Below are 19442 nucleotides of genomic sequence, written 5' to 3' on the forward strand. Positions count from 1 at the left end.
TCATGACTATTTTTTTCATTGTCATGTCTATTTTTACTTATTTTTCTCTGAATGATGGGTTACACAGAACCATTTAATTTGGAAAAGACCTCAAATACTACCTTTTCAACTAAGTGCTACATCCAGTCATTTCTTGAACACCTCCAGGGATACTGGCTCCATACCTCCCTGGGCAGTCCATTCCAATGTTTAACAACCCTTTCCATGAACAAGTTTTTCCTGATGTCCAATGTGAACATCCCCATGTGCAGCTTGAGGCCACTTCCTCTTGTCCTGTCACTGGTTTGCCTGGGAGAAGAGCACGGCCCTCCCCTGGCTTCAGCTTCCTTTCAGGCAGCTGTACAGAGTCATAAGGTCACCCCTGAGCCTTTTTTTCTCCAGGCTAAACACCCCCAGCTCTCTGCTTCTCCTCGTATGACTTACTCTCCAGACTTCATCAGCTCCTTTGCTCTTTTCTGGACATGCTCCAGCACCTCAATGTCTTTCCTGAAGTGAGGGACCCAAAGCTGAACCTAGCACTTGAAGTGTGGCCTTGAGTCATTCAGGAGAATGTACCAGTTTAGGAAGCTCCCATATCTCACATTACTCCAGGTCATAGTTTTTCATTCCTGCCCCATCCAACTCTGCTATTCTACCCTTTTAAATAAAAACTACAATAGTAATTTTTAGTATATAGTATTTAGTATCTTCTTGAACTAGTTTCATCAGAAGGAAGGGCAGGCTTCTTATAGGGCAGATGTTTGATTGGTATTAAGACAATCTACAGTAAACAATAACAAAGACAATGGAAATTGTAAAGGCTGCAAAATAAGCAACAAAAAAAAGAGTGTCTATTTTCTTGTTTCCTTTTTTCACCCCCACCAAATTTGGATAGAATTACTGCTCATCCCATGTCCAATGCATGCTTTAAATTTCCAAAACAGATTAAGTTTTCAAACTGTTTTACATTACAGATAATGCACCATGTCTGAATTGAATACAAGACTTCCATTTTGCCTGATGAATGTTAAAGCCTGGTCTTGCATCTCAGGAGTTCTTCTATCAAGGACTGTGGCCCATGTATATGACACACCCATAAATTTATCGGTGAAGTGCTACACTTTTTTCATACTGACATGTTCATTGAGCTGTTTCACTCTGTTAGGCTAGTTTGAAAAGGAAATTTCAGAGAGAAGGTATAATGTGCTGTAACTTAACAAAAGCCACATCTTGCCTATTAATATTAGTACAAAAAGTTTGCTTTAACAAATGTGAATGGTTTGGTCATGTTGTAATGGTGTTTAATATTTTATGGACATATTTACATACCACACATACAAGCAGGTCTTTTTGGTTTATTTTTTTTTTCCACTCTGGGAGAAGAGATGAGCAGTCTCTCTTACAGCTCTCCAGAAGCAATCTCTCACAGGTCAGGGTAAGAAAACAGGCCCCTCCAAGGGACTGCCTTCCATGTGTAAAGGTAGCAAACACTTGCACAGCTTCTGTGCAGCACTGCTTTGCTCAACACACTGCTTCTGGATAGATGGTCGAGGGAAAAGCCATTCTCTTGTTGTCAGGCAGAAGGGGGAGCAGTCTGGTGCTCTGTCTCACTTCCACTATGTGCAGATCTACTTGACCACAGTCTCTTTCTATATAAATATGACACTACCATGGGAAGTTCTCCTCAGGTGCTAAGAGAGTCCAGCAATGTTGGGGGACACATTCATATCACAGCAATATGGCAAGGAGATACCACTTACCTTCTGGCACATGTGTCTGGGAACAAATGAAAGAGATTTCATTAGTATTTTAATTTAAAAAGCAGTCAATCACTTTGATCTTCATATTGGTAAATACAAAGAATGAGATCTTCCCTGACCTAGGAGGGCCAGCTATATTCACCATAAAGACTGTTTCAAGCAGGGCAAAAGGAGAGTGGCAGGCCCTTAATCCCTCTGCTCATTGCTAGGGAGGTCTCTGTGAGATAACTCTCTGGGCATTTCAATGCTCACACCCTCTGGAGAGCACTCTGTGGTACTGACCTTCCATAAAAGCCCACTCAGAGATCAGCTACTGCTCTCAACTCCCCCCATTTCCATGCACAGGAGTCTGGAAACACAGGTTTCTAGATAGGAAAGCTCACCCAAAGTTAAGGCAGAAGGCAAAATGCAACAGTTGCTGTGAGGCTCTGCAATTTGGCAAGTCACTGACTACAGACAAATCATTTAGATATGCAATTGGTATCTAATAAATATCTGTGGTGATACTGATTGCCCTCTGTAGATAGCTTTCTACAGACAAATTGCTGTTAAGGAATGGTGTTTTCTTAACATTTTGTTTAATTTTAGATGATCTTATATTGAGTCCATTTATGCCATTGCTCTTACAGGTCATTAGCAAGACCATGAAAATATATATTATATAAGTAATTTCCATTTATTTTGACTGAAAACTACTTTTGTGTTTTCATTTAACTCCTATTTGATCAAACAGCAGATTAAATTAAATGCCTTACTTGTTTAATATTATTTTAAAAAGATCTCACTAACTTGAGTATTCAGATTTAGAAAGGCCATTATTCTCTAAAAAAAATCCTATTATACATTCTGTGCCCATTTATGAACCCACAAATTGTAGCTGCAGGCTTACTGGACCAGATCGAGTTTGAGAATTACACATACCAACCCTAATTCCTAGAACAGAACAAAGGCCTTTAGAAAAGTGAATGGAGTCTCAATTTACCACCGCACCTTTGCCGACTTCACTTGGGGCAGGACGCACTAATTTGGTGCTGGGGTGTCCTGGAACAGTCAGAACCATATATGGAGCTGTAAAAGTAAATTATTTACTGTGGCAAGATTACTGGGTGAGATAAAGTGTATTTTAATATAATAAAGAAGAGTGTATCACCCCCCCTTCCTTTTACCAGTAAGAACACCAGCTGGCTGGAAGTCTGACATCCTGTTATGATACGGAACTTTATTCACTGTGTTTCTTGCACAAACAATAGTGGAACAGCCAGCAGTGAAATAATACACATTACTGATCACTGAAGTTAGAAGTACTGTCTTCATTTAAACAATTGTACAATCTTTACGCTGCTGTTCCTGCTAACCAGATCTCCTGGCAAGCAATAATTGACTTAAAGCCAATGTGAACTTTCAGATTAGTATTCAGCATAGATTAGTATTCACTATGTGCCAAAAACTCAGGCTGTACGTTTCAAGTGGCAGAATAAAGAATTAATCACTGGATCTTGATAAAAAAGTAAAACTCAAAAGAACAATTCTACAAAGTTTGAAGCAAAGGGAATTCTTTCATTATCAAAATAAATAAATAAAAAAAATACCTTTTTATTTTCATTGCAAATACCAGACAAAATATAGTGAGCTCTCTTTCTGGAGACTCTGCAAGAAAAGCACTTGTCACAATGTTTCTATCCTGCTTACAGACCCAAGCCCACTTCAATACTCTGTGGGCTACAGCTGTGTTTCCATGGGTGAAACAGTGCCAGGGACCATTCTTTGACAGAGATATTTCACAATTTTTCAGTTCAAAGTAAATTGAAAGCTGGGTTGTTGCCCATCAGAATGAGATTTTCACGTAATGAAACTGAGAAAATGACACTCATCTTCAGTGCTGTGGAACATGATAGGCAGGCATAAAGAAGCACTGACTGGTCAGGGAGTCTGCTGGGATTCTCCTGGATGGACCCAAACCTCCGCCATGTCCATATTACTCTTTAGAAATAACTCTTGGTAAGTGCTACTTTATTACCTTTCCCAGAGATTTTCTCAAGGGGATGCTGCCTGGCAGAGACATAAGTCACACCAATGAGTGTGTTAATAATTACCCTCCCATACTTTATTTTCTGGCTCTGAATTTTTATTTGTAGAAATAGGCTCGTAAACCTTTAAGCACTTAAAAAAAATGTGTGTCTCCCTTTATTATTGTTGCTGATATATTTCTGTATAGATAAGTGTGTTTCCATTTATTTTACACATGCACATAACTTAAAAGTTAGCCAGGACAAGTGCAGATATTTTATCTTTCAAGTCCTACAATAGAAATAAAATAATACATTCTCTGATAATAAAAAGTCTAATAGAGTTTAAAAGAGATAAATTTCAGAACAGATCGAGGAATAGCCAACTCTTGCAGGTAGATCCTTTCATTCACCCATCTGGTACCTGGCAAAAGCAAAAAGATTCTGAGGGTTGCTGTTGCTGTCAACTAAAACAAGATTCAAAGTAATGCTGTTATAAAGGATAATTCTTATATAATTGCATTTCTATGAGAATTGACAGATTATTTTGGTTGGCTCAGGTTTCTTTTCTTTGGGAAAAAAAGCTTAATAAAAATGTTGGCATTAATACTAGAAAACATTCTTATCTGGCATCCACAATAAGAGCTGAGATATTGTTCAATAAGAATTATAACGCAGAACTAACTTTTCTTTGCAGTCATTCATTATTTAATTATTTTAATCCTTTTGAATGGATACTGCATTTGAGTTCCTTTAGAATTGGTTTTCTTTGGTTTTGAATCAGAAAGATTTTCTTTATATGTAAAAAGACAAAGCTACTTTTATAAAGTCTTGTTAGTTCCTAGGTAGGGAAGAAATGGGAGGATTTTGCTGTTTACATGATAGCGGCAACAGCAACGGAAGTTTACTTCTGTACAGAATTCAGAATCAATTCCTAGTAAAAAATGAGAGCAAGTATCTATAATAATTATATAACCTTTGAAGAGTTCAGTGCTGGTGATTTAATACAATTAATAAGAGAAACTGTGAAGTGAACTCTATTTTAGTGTGTGCTTCTGTGAGAAAATGGGGGGAAATTGCTTTCACTATAAATTTTTTTTCTTGTACAGAAATAATTTTCTTAGTGTGTGTGGTAATGCAGCTGTTTATTTTCCACACTGCAAAGGTTACATTAGCCAGTCTAATTATTTCACTGCAGACCTCTGTGTATTTGTTCTACACCTCTCTTTCTGGTAACAGTACTAGCAGGGCAATGGCTTCTCATTTTGAGGTAATAGCTCTACCTAGTGATGAGAAAGAGCTCCTACAGTCATAGATTTTAGAATAGTTCCTCAATCTTTTATAAGCCAAAGACCATCTAACTTGCTTAAAAAAAAATTCTCGTGCAGTGTCCAATAACTGATATCATTCTTCCTATTTTGTTCTTAACTGTACTTAGGAGAACATAATTGTGCCTTTTTAGCACATTTTACTGAGCCCTTTATTTTTGTCTTCCAGAAACAAATCACATTAAATACACTTCAAATGGCTAAAGTAGCACAATGGAGGGTATCAAAATAACTTTTTATTAAAGTTATGCCCATTGACTCCAGCTGAAAAAATATACATCAGTGTATTTTAAAACTCAATTATATATGTTCAAGTATGAATTCAGACATTACAGTTTTATAACAGCTAACTCTTTCTCTTACAGCTGAATTTAGTGGTATTCTAGGTGAAAAGAAATCTTGTTTGTATTAAACAAAGCATCTATTGAACAGGGCAAAATTTCACAATGGGCAAATTACAATGAAAAAGTGAACTGAAGATTGTAATTTGCAGTTAATCCCGCTGTATTGACTACAAGAGTTAGTTTAAATGCTAATTCAGCTGACACCTAATCTTTACTACTAAATGAACCAGAATTTAAATTAGTTCTGCCATTATGGTTCTAAGAATTCTAGAGAATGATGAATGATACTGGTTTATGTTGCAGAGTCAGTATCAGACAGCTAATTTTTCTTTCTTATTCATATATATATATATATATATATGTATGTACGTATGTATGTATGTATAAAGTGCTTTGGCTTTGAGGTTTGTTCCTCTCTCCCCCTCACCAAGAAGAGAATAAATTACACTGGATTCCTTCTCATTAGCCAAGACCACTATTGAGTTAAAGTCAGCAATGTTTCATTCCTCTGTGGTCCTGGCCTGGACAATAGAGCCATTGGTGTGCCATATGCCATGCCTGCCATGTGCACTCTATGGCCAACAGCTCTTTCAACAACCCTTTCTTGTCTGTGCTAAGAAACATGGGGGCTGATGGAAGGGCTGGGATGTTGAAAAAAGGATGCAGCAGTGGTGAAAAATGCTCAGTCTTTTGTGCAGGCAAATAACAAATCACCTTACTTTGTGCTCTCCCTTGCTGCTGCACTAGGCATGCCTTCCTAGTACTTTACCGAAGTCCTGAATGCCCGGGCTCTGGAGAAAATTTTCTTTCAACACTCAGCAGTGCTGTGACCTCTAAGCCCGAGGTCAGAGCAAGTCTTATTTGTTTTGAAGCTTAACATAATTAAGCAGTAAGAAAAGAAAAAGGATTAAATAAGAGACACTATAGCAATAGGAACTCCCAGTGGGAGAGAAGGCTACTTTTTATACTATGAGAAGAAAGATTTTGTGTGGAGGAGAGAAAGTAGACTGTATGTCCTTTAATTGTCTTCAAAAGGAAAAGAACAAGAAAAAAAAGGAAAAATAAATAAATTCTAAATTATATGAACAAAGAGCTCTGTTAGGTCGATAAGTTATTTAAAAGCTGCAAGCTTGCTGGCATGTGATATAGTCCCTCTGGGTAAAAGCCAGACTAAATAATACAAATGGGAGCCTACCTTACTTCAAGCTATGAGTCTTCAAACAGCTTTTGAATTTGATAGTTTCTCTTTCTCTGTTCAGGAAGTAAAGTATGGTTCTGCCTGAGGTTTTGAGTGCAAGCATTCAGATTTAAGAGCACATAGTGTTACTATCTCTTGGGGAAGGAAAACCAATATAGGCAAAGGCTTTTGCTCTCTGCATGTGCATATCCTTGACATACAAACACACATGTCAGATGTGTTAGCAGAACACCTGTCATTACAACTATTGCCAGGTGAATGTAAGCAAATCCAATAAGCCTCTATATTAAAAAGACAGCCAGGTATGAGATACACTGTTTATGTCAACCCTTGTGACTGGGGACAAGGAACTGATTTCCACCTTTCCCTGAGCCCTGCCCACCACTGATCTCTCTCAGTGTTACGGGCTGCTAATGGCACCATGGTATACGGATCTTTCTGTGTAGCTCCATTAGGAGGAACAGCCTTCTGCTTTCAAGGCAAGTCCCTGTCCTAGAAAACATTTGGTCACTGAATGCTGAATAAAGGATTGTTTGAGGTATCTGTAAACTTGGAATTGCCTATTCCCACACCTCCATTACTACACAAGTAAGGAGAGAGAAAAGTCTTGCTATTACAGTTCAGGATGTGTTCAAGGCCAGATCAAGAGCAGTTGGTCCAAGTAGTTGGTCACAGCGAAAAATGGATACCAGTTGCAAAGGGAGTTCTGAAAGTGTAGACAAGATACATCCTTCTCCTTCCCACAGACAAAATCTTTAATTTTTCAAAACCAGAAATTTTCAGAATGTTTATATCATTTCAGAATGATAATAAAGAATTGTCTTTATTATCCTTCAAATTGTTGGTGATGAAGCATTTTAAACAGTACATGACTACGTAGGTGGCCTGGTGGGGTGCAGAATGCCTCTTCTCTAGTAATTTCTGTGCAAAGGGCTGGTGTTAGGCTGTGCTGAGACACACAAATAGAATTTCTGGTGGTTTACAGTTCTGCCCATTTTAATGACCTAGTCAGTGAATCTACTTGTGGCAACTTTTGCCATCAGCAAAGTGTGTTGAATTCCTGCCTGAGAAACTCCAGAGAATGTGCATTGGACGCTGGCAGAAAAGGGAACATCTTTCTCTAATACTGGAGTCTTGCCATTGTTTTCCACTTCAGATCTTGTTTTCTTGCATAGCTCCAGTGAGAGCAAAGGATGTGTCTAGAGAGCTGGGAGAGCCACTGTTACAAAACCAGCTGGAATGTGCTCTCTCATGCAAAAAGCCCTCTTATGAGGGCTATCTTCAGGAGACTATGCCCTGCAAAACCCCCTGTACCACAGGCTGTTCATTTGTTAGTCATTGCTGTGAAAGCAAAAGACCTTCACCATCTGCCTTTGTTAATCACAGCCTCCACTTCACCTCAGTTCTCTCTCCTGTCCAAACACATTTCATTAATCTCACAGAACTTAGATATTTCCAGTTTTCCAAGCATGCTGCTGGCACCCCATTCAACAGATGCACCAAAGGTACTCATCTTTAATGGGACAAAATGAGGAACACAGACTTCATTTATGAGCAGTGCTCAACTGAGAGCTGAGCTGACAGTGCCCAGTTCAGCACGAGTCATGAGGCTGCAGTGGTTCATTCTACATTGTATTCACTTACCTGTTAGCTTTGGTTAGCTGTTAACTTTGACCCTTTATTTACTCATTTATCTCTTACCTCCAGAGAAACCTCTTAGCCTTTCATCTCAGCTGATTAGCAACAAAACTAATGCAAGCACTTCCTAATTAATTAATCAGGAACTTTCTTACAGGGTTTTCCAGCCATTATTAAATGGTTTTATTCCGTAGCCAAGCAGTAATTCTCAGGTACGTGTCACAAAGCAGAAAGTCTCCTAGCTACTAATGGCACCCAATATTTACACGCAAACCTGTTCTTTCAGCCCAGCTAGAGGGAATGTAAATTTCTTCCAACAAAAATGTGAGGAAAAATCAACTTTAGAGGATTCGTGTGGAGGAGACAATGCTTTGGAGAAACTATTACACACAATGTCTGCAGGAATGAGAAAACTGAGAGGGAAGATATGACTTGAGAAGAACACAGGTGAGAGACTGAGTTGTAATTTCATCTAGTGCTGTCTGCAGATATGCTGAAAGAAAAGACTGGCTATTGAAGAGTGAGACTAAATATAAACAGGCTATAATGAGGTACTTGACAATAGTAAAGGCCAGGGACATATCAGTTTTTTCTTGCACTTTCGTAACTACCAAACACTAACATTGCCAATATTATAAAACAGATTGTGTGTAGTATTTCTGCCAATAGTCCCATATATAACACCATCAACTTCATTAACACTGGGCATTAAACATGCATGACACAGTTAAACACAGCAGTTATCCCCAGTTTTTAGAAGTGATAGTAAAGGGTAGGATAAATTACCCAGTGCACCCCCTAAGGAAGATTTGCACCTTAATGAAGACTTGGGAGGTTTTGCTGTACCCTGGCTGTGCCTATTCAGCCTTACTAAGCCACTTTCTGCAAGTTGGTTCTCAGTCTCCCTGCTTTAGTTTCTCCATTAAAAGATTTTGATTCTACCAAATAGTTTGTGATATCATAAAGAACTGTATGAGATCTAGTTATGAAACAGTAATTCATTAGTTAGGAACCATCAATTAAAGTGCCCAGAAACAATCTGAGCCTAAGCAGACCCATCAAAAAATCTCTTCTGCATGGAGAAAAGTAAGGATGTAAAGAAAAAAGCTTCTGAGAAACCCCCAAAACAACATAAGATAGTACAAGGCTTGTCTACTATTTCTTGTAGCTTTCCAAAATGCAATGTGACATTGAGATCTCTGGAAAAAACCTCAAGAGACGAGGTGTTCCCCAACACAACCATTTCTCTTCTGTGAGCAGTGACTGAATGTGCTATGGCACACACTTACACCCAGCCCTTCCAGGCAGTGCACAGCTCTGGGAACTGCACACACAGCAAAAGCAGGCTGCCTGAGTTCAGGTGAAGCTGTGCTGAACAGAAACATCCTGCATCTGTTCCTGAGCAGCACCGGAGTCTACTTTTTATGCACAGAATGTTTCAACACATTTTTCTTTCTGAAGCCTAAAAATATCCTTTTAATGGCTTCTTAAAGATCCTTTTAAAATTCAATACACAGACCACACTTACTGCTGACAAACTGCATGACCTGAAGAACTTTATGCACAGCACTGCAGTTTTACAGTAACACCACTAAAGCTGGCTATGAAAGCACACCGCATGTAAATTACTAATTGCCCTCCTGAAGTATTCGTGGAGAATTCGGGTTTATATTTAGGACTTCACATCCTAATATTCAGAGCTGAATTTCATTTACTTTAGCATTCTCGAAGACAAGCAGGTAAAACTGTCCAACGAAGTTCAGGTAAGCACCAAAATCCTGTTTTACCCTTCGTGTCTATGACTGAGAACTCAGTTTTGCACAGAAAAATCACACGTCCTCGGCCAATGCTTCCAAAGGTGTGAGCTTCGCACGCACTCGCCTGTCCCAAACCAAATAAAGCAGCTTTAAGGCGATGCCTTAGCTCTTCTCCCTGGACACCACACAAGGCAGGGCTGGGAGCACACCCGCAGGGACACGATTTCTGACAGCTACAAATCGCCCGCCTGAGCCCACGACACCCCGAGCGCCCAGCGGTGCCTGCCGGCGCTCGCTTTTCCTCTCAGCGGCCCGGGGGAGGTGCCGGAGCCGGCGCTGCTCGGCCTGCGAGCTCCTGCCCTGCGCCGGGCCCGCCCGGCCGGCTGCGGCCACAGATACGGCTGTGGGCCCCGGCCCCAGCTCGCTCGCCCCGCCGGCGGGCAGGCCGGGGCAGGGCAGGGCAGGATGGGGAGGCGCATGATGAAACTTCGCGGCGTGTTTCACCAGCAGCTGGCGGCAGGGCGGGGCCGCAGCCGGCGGGAGCCGCCCCCTCAGCCCCCGGCGCGGCGCGGACGGCGGCTCTCCGTGCGCCGGCGGCCAGCAGCGGGTGAGGCAGCGGGGCGGGGGCGGCCCGGGGCCGCGCCGGGCAGGGCCGGCCGGGGGAGCTGCCGCGGTGCTCGGCCTCCCGCCGCCGGCTGGCGGGGGAGCGGCGGGCCCGGCATGTGCGGCAGCCGCCGGAGCAAGGGGCGGCCGCGTGGAAGGGCCCGAGGGGGGCGGGTGTGTGCGGAGGGAGCCTGCCCCGGGGACCGCGGGTTACCGGGAGGACGCTCCAGATGGTGGCAAAGCCCAGCTCCATGTGCTGAGGCTGAGGTCCGCAGCGCCATCGCATGTTCAGCTGGGACAGATGTTGGAGGGGGAGCAGGGTTGTTGCAGCGCCGTGCTCCTCTCGGCACGCCTTTTGCATCCCCAGTGTCCCCGTAGCTGTAGGCTTTGTGGCTCCGAACCGTAACCCTGATGGCCGCGTTGGGCTGATATCTCCAGCGACATCACTTGATCTGGAGGTTCCCAGCTTCAGCGAGAGCAGAAGCATTGCTTCCTCCGCACCTTGGCCATCTGGGCCTGCCACGCTGCTGCTGAGGAACTCCATCCAATCTCCTTGGGTTCGAAACGGTTCCCCCTTGTCCTGTCCCTACAGGTCTTGCTAAAGAGCCTCCCTCTTTGTCATAAACCCCCTTTGAATGTAAAAGTCAAATGAAAAAATGTTTACTGTTTCTGCTCAGATGATGTTACTTCAACATATTGCACTCTGTGACCAGTAATGATTTGTTCTATTGGTGGTCTATATAAAAAAAAAAAAAATTATCATAGACAGCCTTGCTGTATCTAAAAGTAAAACTTAATTTCTTGCTGGCTAAAATTTGCTAATCATACTTTGAGCAAGCCAGGTTTTACTTAATGTTAGTAAAGTCTGCTATAATTTTTACCAGGCCTCTTGGCAGCTGAGTGATTAATAGCTTACATCTGTTATCTGTGTTTTTTAGGTGTGTGGTGGGTTGAGCTTGGCTGGATGTCAGGTGCTTGCCAAGGCACTCTATCACTCCCCTCTTCAGCAGGATGGAGTGAGGGGCAAGAAAATATGATGAAAAATTAAAAAAACCTTATGGGTTGAGATAAAGGCAGTGTACTTTTAAGGAAAAGTGAAGATCATGCACAAGCAAAAGGAAGAAACAAAAATTTTATTCTCTTATTTCCATCAGCTAGCAATGTCCACCACCTCCTGGGAAGCAGGACTTCAGCACATGTAGTAGTTGCTTTTCCTCTTATATTTTTTATCTGGGCAGGCATCAGATATAGAATATACCTTTGGATAGTTTAGATCAGCTGTCCTGGCTATGTAGCCTTCCTCACTTCTTGCCTGCTCCCAGCCTTCTGGTAGGGGGGAAAGGTTGGGTTGCATTGATGCTGTGTGAGCATTGGTCAGCAGTAGCCAAAACACTGCTGTGATACCAGCACAAAACACAGCACTACGAGGGTTGCTGAAGGGAAGATGAACTCCCACTCAGGCAGACCCAACACAAAAGTGTCAGCTCTTGCTCACATTGTTTATGTCTCTATTGAACAGGTTCTCCACAGGCAGGTAGAGCAAGAGCCTCACAATGTGTGGTATCTGGGCCCTGTTTGGGAGCGATGAATGCCTTTCTGTGCAGTGTCTAAGTGCCATGAAGATAGCACACAGAGGTCCTGATGCATTTCGTTTTGAGAACGTCAATGGTTTCACCAACTGTTGTTTTGGTTTCCACCGCCTGGCAGTTGTTGATCAGTTATATGGTATGCAGCCTATCCGGGTGAAGAAATTCCCATACCTGTGGCTGTGTTACAATGGAGAAATCTACAATTTCAAACAGGTAAGTGTTGTATACACAATGATTTTTAAAAAATTTTTTTTTTTTTTTTTTCTATTTCAAGGCTAGTGGATATTCAGGGCATCTTTAAAATGTGTTGGACTGGAATATTGGGAAAAAAATGTGAAAGTTAGCAAAGAACTAGTATTTAAAAGGAGCTAAATTATTTCAATGAGCTGTGAATCTGGTAGCTTAATTTGCAACATACTTAATCTTTAATACTGGAAAAAATCACTTTTTGAATTTATGAGAAGGGCAATAAATATTTTCACCTTCAGGTTTGTTCAGTTGACAGTTAAGACACATTCTTCATTATCTCATGGGGAGAGGAATTCCAAGCCTTTTTCTCCCCTTCTTCTCTCTTTGTAATACAAATGCTTTTAAGCTGTCTTGCTCTTCAATAGTTTTGGGTCATTATTCTCCCCAGTTGTTGGGTATTGCATTTTTATTATTGCATCTCAATCTAGATGGGATGTGTCACTTAAGATATAGTGATGCATAGTATGCATGCTTACATAGAAGCATGCATACTGTGCATCACTATAAGCATGCATTTTACATAAAAGCAATACTACTTAGGGAGGTGTTTCCAGTATGCCACAGAAGTCCTTAGGTGTCTGCAGCAAAAGTCAGGTTTTTTGTAGGGTTTTTGAGAGCCACATAAGTCTCTTAGGCACAAAACAAGTAGCAACTCTTATTTAATTTCTAAGCTTCCTAAATGTCCCTGATGGATGTGATGCTGCTGCTAAATACTGTCAGTGCTCTCCAGTTCCTGTGCTGAGATGTCCAAGCTGACTGTTAGTGGCAAGATGATTCAGACCATCCAAATTTAATGTCTAAAGCAGCTTAAAACTGTGTCTGGTTCTGATTCTTTCTGAATGAATGTGTAAAATGTGTTACATACTAGGTGTGGTAGAATCAGAAACCTATGAATAATCTGAGATATTATAACATTTCTAACATCACATTTTTTTAAGTCAAGTCAGGCTGCTGCTAGTCACATCAGTGACATCAGTAATGTTACTGGGAATTTGACTAAATAGGCAGGAATTTTAATTTTTTTTCCCAGTCTTCAAGTATCTGGCTGTTTGAAGAGTGAGACTTTGTCCTGCAGTACATGTGAAATGTATTGTACCAACAGTCTGTATTACTTGAAGTGTTTTGCACTGTGGTTTTTCTGCTGTTGAAAGCAGTAGGAATTACTCTCATGCTATGAGCAGTCCTGAGGGGACCTTAATTGTGCAACACTTGCATTGCCATCTACAGGAATTTGTTGGGTTGTTGTCACTACATTATGTACCCTCTTTCTTTATAATGAGATTTTTCTTTCAAGCTTGTGGCTGAAACCTACCTAAGAAAGGATCATTGGCAAAACAGGTCCTCAGGGCAGTGACTTACTTATTTTAACATTGACTCAATTTGATCTCAGGCTGCCCCATAAGTAACAATTAAAACCAAAGAACTTAAAATGTTAAAGCATTAGTTTAGTGGCTTTTTTTGGTGTGTCAGAGTTTTAGTGAAACCCCTACCTTTCCCTGTATGTATCAAAAGGACTTTTAAGAGTAGCACCAGAAGAACATGAAGAATATTTGGTCTGACTTAAGTCTGACAGCTAATTTCTTCCTCCCCCATTTTATATGCACAGGCAGAGTGAAAGGGCTAGTTTGAAGAAAGGAGGAAGATAAAGCAGAAGGAAATTCTATGCATAAAAAAAGCTGAGGAATTACAGCTACTGTGTAAATAAACCAAAGATTATTTCCAAAGAACTTTACTCTGCAGAGATGTTGCACATGTCTATGTGTTTTGAGTTGTTTGGTGTTTATTTTACACAGTGTCTGGCTAATGCTTCTGAAGACCAGGGTCATGGCTTTGCAGTTTGACATCCTCAGATAGAAGTGTATCCCCGAAAACTTGCCTCAGCATGAATTGCTTAAGATTGCATTGTTAGTCTCATTGCCAAAGAGATGATCCTTTTTTTTATCCTAAAATTTTTGTAGTGGGTTGCCCCTGGCTGGATGCCAGGCAACCCACCCAAGCTTCCCTCCAACAAGTGGATAGGGGAGAGAAAGTACAACTAAAGTTTTATGAGCTAAGGACTGGGGGAGATCACTCACCAAATACTATCATGGGTAAAACAGACTGAACTTGGAGAAATTAAATTAAATTGAATTTATTACCAAAAAATCAGAGTGGGGTGATGAGAAGTAAAATAGGCCTTGAAAAAAGAAACCTTCCCTCTACCATTTCCTCCTTCCTGAGCTCTATCTTCTCCCCAGCAGGGAAAGAGGAAATGGGGGTTATGGTCAGTTTATCATATGTTCCTGTCACTGTTGAAGGAGATTTCTTCCTCTGCTCCAGTGTGGGATCCCTCCCATGGGAGACAGTCCTCCACAGACTTCTCAAGCATGAGTGTGTCCCACAGCAACAGTTCTCCACAGACTGCTCCAGAGTGGGTCAGACATCCACAGGGTGCTTTCCTTCAGGCACAGGCTGTTCCAGGTTGGGTCCCACACAGGGTGACAAGTCCTGTCAGGAGATCTGCTCCAGTATGGGTCCCTCACAGGATTCATGGCCTCCTCTCAGGCATCCACCTGCTCCAGTGTGAGCTCCTCCATGGGCTGTGGGTGGATCTCTGCATCCCCATGGTCCTTCAGAGGCTGTGGGACACAGCTGCTTCACCGTGGACTACACCATGGGCTGCAGGGCAATCCAGCTCAGGCACCTGGAGCTCCTGTCCTTCCTTCTCCACAGACCCTGGTGTCTGCAGGGCTGCTCCTCTCCACATATTCTCTCCCCACTCTTCTCTGGCTGCACTTACATCAGCACAATAACTTTTCTTAAATACGTTACCACAGAAGCATTACTGTCATTCCTGATTGACTCGGCCTTGGCCAGTGATGGGTCTACCCTGGAGGCGCCTGACTTTGTCAGATGTGGGGAAATCTTCTGGCAGCTTCTCACAGAGGCCACCCTTGTAATCCATTCACTGCTGAAGCCTGGCCACACAAGCCCATTACAGCTTTGAACACAAAAGTATTGTTTCCTTCTTGGGCAGAAATATTTATACAGCTTTTAAACTGTAATTTTATACTAGATTGTTCTTATGAAACAATTACTAAGCAGCCAATGTTTGCAAATGCTTATTTATGTTTTTCTTTATATTTTTTCTTAGCTGCAGAAGCAGTTTGGATTTGACTATCAAACATTAGTGGATGGTGAGGTTATCCTTCATTTGTACAATAGAGGAGGAATAGAACAAACAGCATCCATGCTAGATGGTGTATTTGCTTTCATCCTTCTGGACACTGCAAACAGAAAAGTGTTTCTGGCAAGAGATACCTATGGAGTCAGACCACTGTTTAAGGTGCTGACTGATGATGGATTTTTGGGTGTCTGTTCCGAGGCAAAAGGTAAAGCCAGCTGTGTTCAGTGCCTAAATAATCTTAGGTATTTCTGTTGGATACAAGTTTCTTTGTTGGGCTTTTCTTCTTAGTGTGAAGAGAAAATGAACTGTTAAGTTCAGTAATATATGAGCTGTATTTAGTAATATAAGAACTACATATCATTAAAATAAAAGCATCCAAGATGTTTGACTGTCTTTAATAACTCTAAAATAACTTGCTTATTTAACTAGAACTTTTTGTGTCCTGGAGTCATAGCAGTATTGAACTCAAGATGTTTTGTTAGGCCAAAGTTAAATATAGTCTATTGACCTATAATTTATTGTAAGTCTGTTCTATTAGACTTTGGTCTTGGTGTTATGTAGTGAACTAGGTAATTATACCACAGGAACTGATAATCTGTAAAAGGCAGGAGATTTGAAATGCTACTGAAATTTACTGCAGCATAGGGTAATTTCCCAGAATCACATATTTTATTTGATGATGATTTTTTCTTTGAGCTGACACTGCTCTCTCTTTTAAAGTAATTATCTCTAGTCTTGGCACTATCATAAACAAATCCAAACAGTGTCAAAAGGGTGTTTATTGCCTAAAATGCACTTTGGCTAAAATTGATTTTCATTATTATTTCTCTCCCATTTATTGTATATCTATTTTATTATCAGACTCCAGTGTAAGTTGACTCTTCTAGTAGTACTATGTAGTAATACTAATGGCTAGTAATACTAACCAGAAATACTAAGAGCTGCACCATTTCTGTTGCTTGTGAAGGAAGAAGGGAATTGAATGTTTTGGAGACTGTGTCCTATAACAATCACAGTGAATTACCAGTGTCCCTCTAACAGCAATTCAGTGTCCCTTTTGAGGATGTCCTCAAGGGGAATCCAGGTGACCAGCAGGTGCAAAACATCCTCTTTCACATGAGGAATGGAAATGAGGTTTGGCTACAAGTGTTACACCTGGCATTCAATAGCAGTAGAGTAGATCAGTCTGGAACTGATGAGTTTTGAAATCACTAAATATATGTCAATTAAGCAATCACTATCTGATGTCATTGTCACTATCTGTCACTATTACATGTTGTTTTATTGCAAACCCCTTATTAGCTTGACTACACTTAATTTTAAACACAGAATTAATTAATAACCGTCATTCAAATTCCCCTAAGCATATTATACTTTGACCTGGCCTTAATATACTCAGTTAGAAAAACACTCTTCGTAGTGCTCACAGGGATAAACTGCTACTTGCCAATTAGTAGAACTTGCTGGTTTGCTTTCTCTGTTATCTGCCTCAGCTTGAGATGGCTCAGATCTATGAGTACATCCTTGCCAGAAGCAGAATCATGCTCTGGCCAGGACTGATGGTGACTGAAAAGGATAATTTTTAACAGCAGATTTAGGATCCGGAGAAAATATTTGTATATAGTTTGAGTAGAGAGGCTGTTGAAGTATAACTTAACCATTTTAAGTTAAAAACTCTGACTTTTTTTTTTTTTTTCCCCCCATTTTATATGTAGGACTCATCAACTTAAAGCATTCAACATCCTTATGTTCTAAAGTGGAACCATTTCTTCCGGGTCATTATGAAGTGTTGGACTTAAAGCCCTCTGGCAAGGTTGCATCAGTGGAATTAGTAAAATTTCATAGCTGTAAAGATGAACCACTCCATGTTGCATGTGATACAGTGGAAGCTCTGCCTTCAGGTAGTACAACAAAGAGTTTGCTACTTTGATTTAAAAATGAAAAATTCATAATCTTTGAATGCAAAATTTGCATTGATTGGTTTAAAAAAGTACCATTTAAGAAAAAAAGCAACCTGTAAGAATCTTTAAAATGTAGGGACTTTAGAATTGTTTTTGTAGGTGGCCGTGTAGAAAGATGGATTTGACTGTCCTTGCTATCAAAGGAGATTCAGATGAATATCTTTGTTTCCTAATTAACATCATCCAGAGCCTAAGTAACACTTTTTGGACATTTTTTACCCTTCTCTTTTCCTTTTTTTCTGAGCAGGTTTTGACCTTGAAACAGTGAAAAGCAACATCCGTCTTCTCTTTGAGAATGCTGTTAGAAAACGTTTGATGGCTCACAGGAGGATTGGTTGTCTTCTGTCAGGTAAGCAGCAAGAGCCACAGTGATTCTTTACCTTCTCTCTTTTGCCCATCCTCTACTAGTTAAAGGAAAGTGTCTTGGTTGTTCTGCTGCAGTGTACCTGGAGTGATCTGAATCTTCATTTGCTTTTTAGAACAGGCAACAGAGAACTTCTTAGTTTGGAATAAAGTTTTCCAGTTTAAAAGTATCTTGAAAGTCTTATGGTTTTAAAGGTTACTCTGGGCTGGGATTTTGGCTTTTTGAGACACTGAGCATTTTTAAATAAGACAAATAAATATAGTATTGCTATTGAAAATCATTCAATGGATTCTTAAATACATGAAATTTATGCTTAGGTTGGTCTAAAAAGAAAATGTAATTATTACATTCACTTGGCTCAGATTGAACCTAGAAGAAAGCCTTGTTTCAGAAGCAGGAGAATTCTTACTTGCCACCTTTGATTTAGTCTCCATCTTAAACTTCCTTAATTTACCGTATTACAGGAGACCATCTGGACCAAAATTATTTGCTACACTCTTTTGCAGATAAGGTAACAGCTTGTGGTACAGCAAGTTGTTCACTCACTTAGCTGATCACTGTTGTGATCTGATGGTTCAGTGTTACAGAGGTACTTTACAGAGCTAAGGCTCTGAAATCATGGGTTTGGCACCTTATTTCTTGTGTTTGTGTGGCATTTGGTACTTGTTGTTAGAGTTCTGGAATGCTTCTCATGCATTCACTGAGCAACAGTAATTACACTCATTTGTCATGAACCCTATTAAATGTGCATCTGAATGAGAGAGAACTGACTGCTGAACCATTTCTTTACTATGCAATCATATAAAGTAGGAAGAAGGTAAATTAAATGGGAAGATAGATAGAGTTGGAAGATCTCAGTTTCAGTAAAAAAATTCAGTAAAAAAAACCAACCCAAATTTCAAATATCAAATTAGAAGGCAGTCAGCAGCTCCTCAGATGCACATGCAGGAAGTAGCAAAACTGAATGCCTGTGCTGGTATAAATAATACCAGAGTATCTCAGTGCTTCACAATTTTGAGTATGCTTGGAACATCACAGAAAATTGCTTTTGTTTCTCATCATAGAGGGAATTCTTCAATGTCACAGTGGAAACCTGGGGTTTTATTTTCCTGATTTTGCACCCCAAGCACTCCGTTTTCTGTGCTCTCCTTTTCTCAGAATTTGCATGTAATTTCAATGGGAAATATTTTTTTTACAAGATAGCATGTCCACAAAGGGTATCAAGGTGGGAACTGATGCTAATGCATTTAGCTGAAAAAACACATGGAAACTATAGGAAACAAAGAGAAGAGGGTTTTGCCTCATGCATGTCAGAACTGCAGGCAGACGTGGGCAAACAGGCACTGTGTTTTGCTCAGTACTTTGTAGGAGAGCAGCAAGTAGAACTAGCCAAGTATTAGCAGAACTATCTTGTGATAATAAGAAGGTGGATCCTTAGAGTACATTTAGGCAGCTTGTGCATCTCTTGGTTTTATTTTCTGCTCTCTGTTCAAGTCCTTT

General features: G+C 40.6%; 1 protein-coding gene across 6 annotated transcripts in view; it reads left to right on the forward strand.

Moving 5' to 3' along the window:
* ASNS (asparagine synthetase (glutamine-hydrolyzing)) overlaps positions 1–19442 on the forward strand; it is a 29193-nt gene that overhangs the window by 1187 nt on the left and 8564 nt on the right. For 2 of the 6 annotated variants that reach the window (XM_086856568.1, XM_086856557.1), the window contains 6 exons: positions 8411–8465; positions 8540–8700; positions 12133–12415; positions 15585–15822; positions 17333–17518; positions 17826–17927. In XM_086856568.1, the coding sequence (XP_086712694.1) occupies positions 12167–12415; positions 15585–15822; positions 17333–17518; positions 17826–17927 (775 nt within the window). In that variant the 5' untranslated portion in view covers positions 8411–8465; positions 8540–8700; positions 12133–12166. Of the gene's footprint in view, positions 1–8410; positions 8466–8539; positions 8701–10470; positions 10618–10825; positions 11206–11551; positions 11815–12132; positions 12416–15584; positions 15823–17332; positions 17519–17825; positions 17928–19442 lie in introns of those variants that run through there. The other 4 variants (XM_086856588.1, XM_086856579.1, XM_086856541.1 and 1 more) reach the window with 4 other exon arrangements.

The sequence above is a fragment of the Cyanistes caeruleus genome, chromosome 1, assembly GCF_971803275.1.
Source record: "Cyanistes caeruleus chromosome 1, bCyaCae1.hap1.1, whole genome shotgun sequence".
NCBI lineage: Eukaryota > Metazoa > Chordata > Aves > Passeriformes > Paridae > Cyanistes > Cyanistes caeruleus.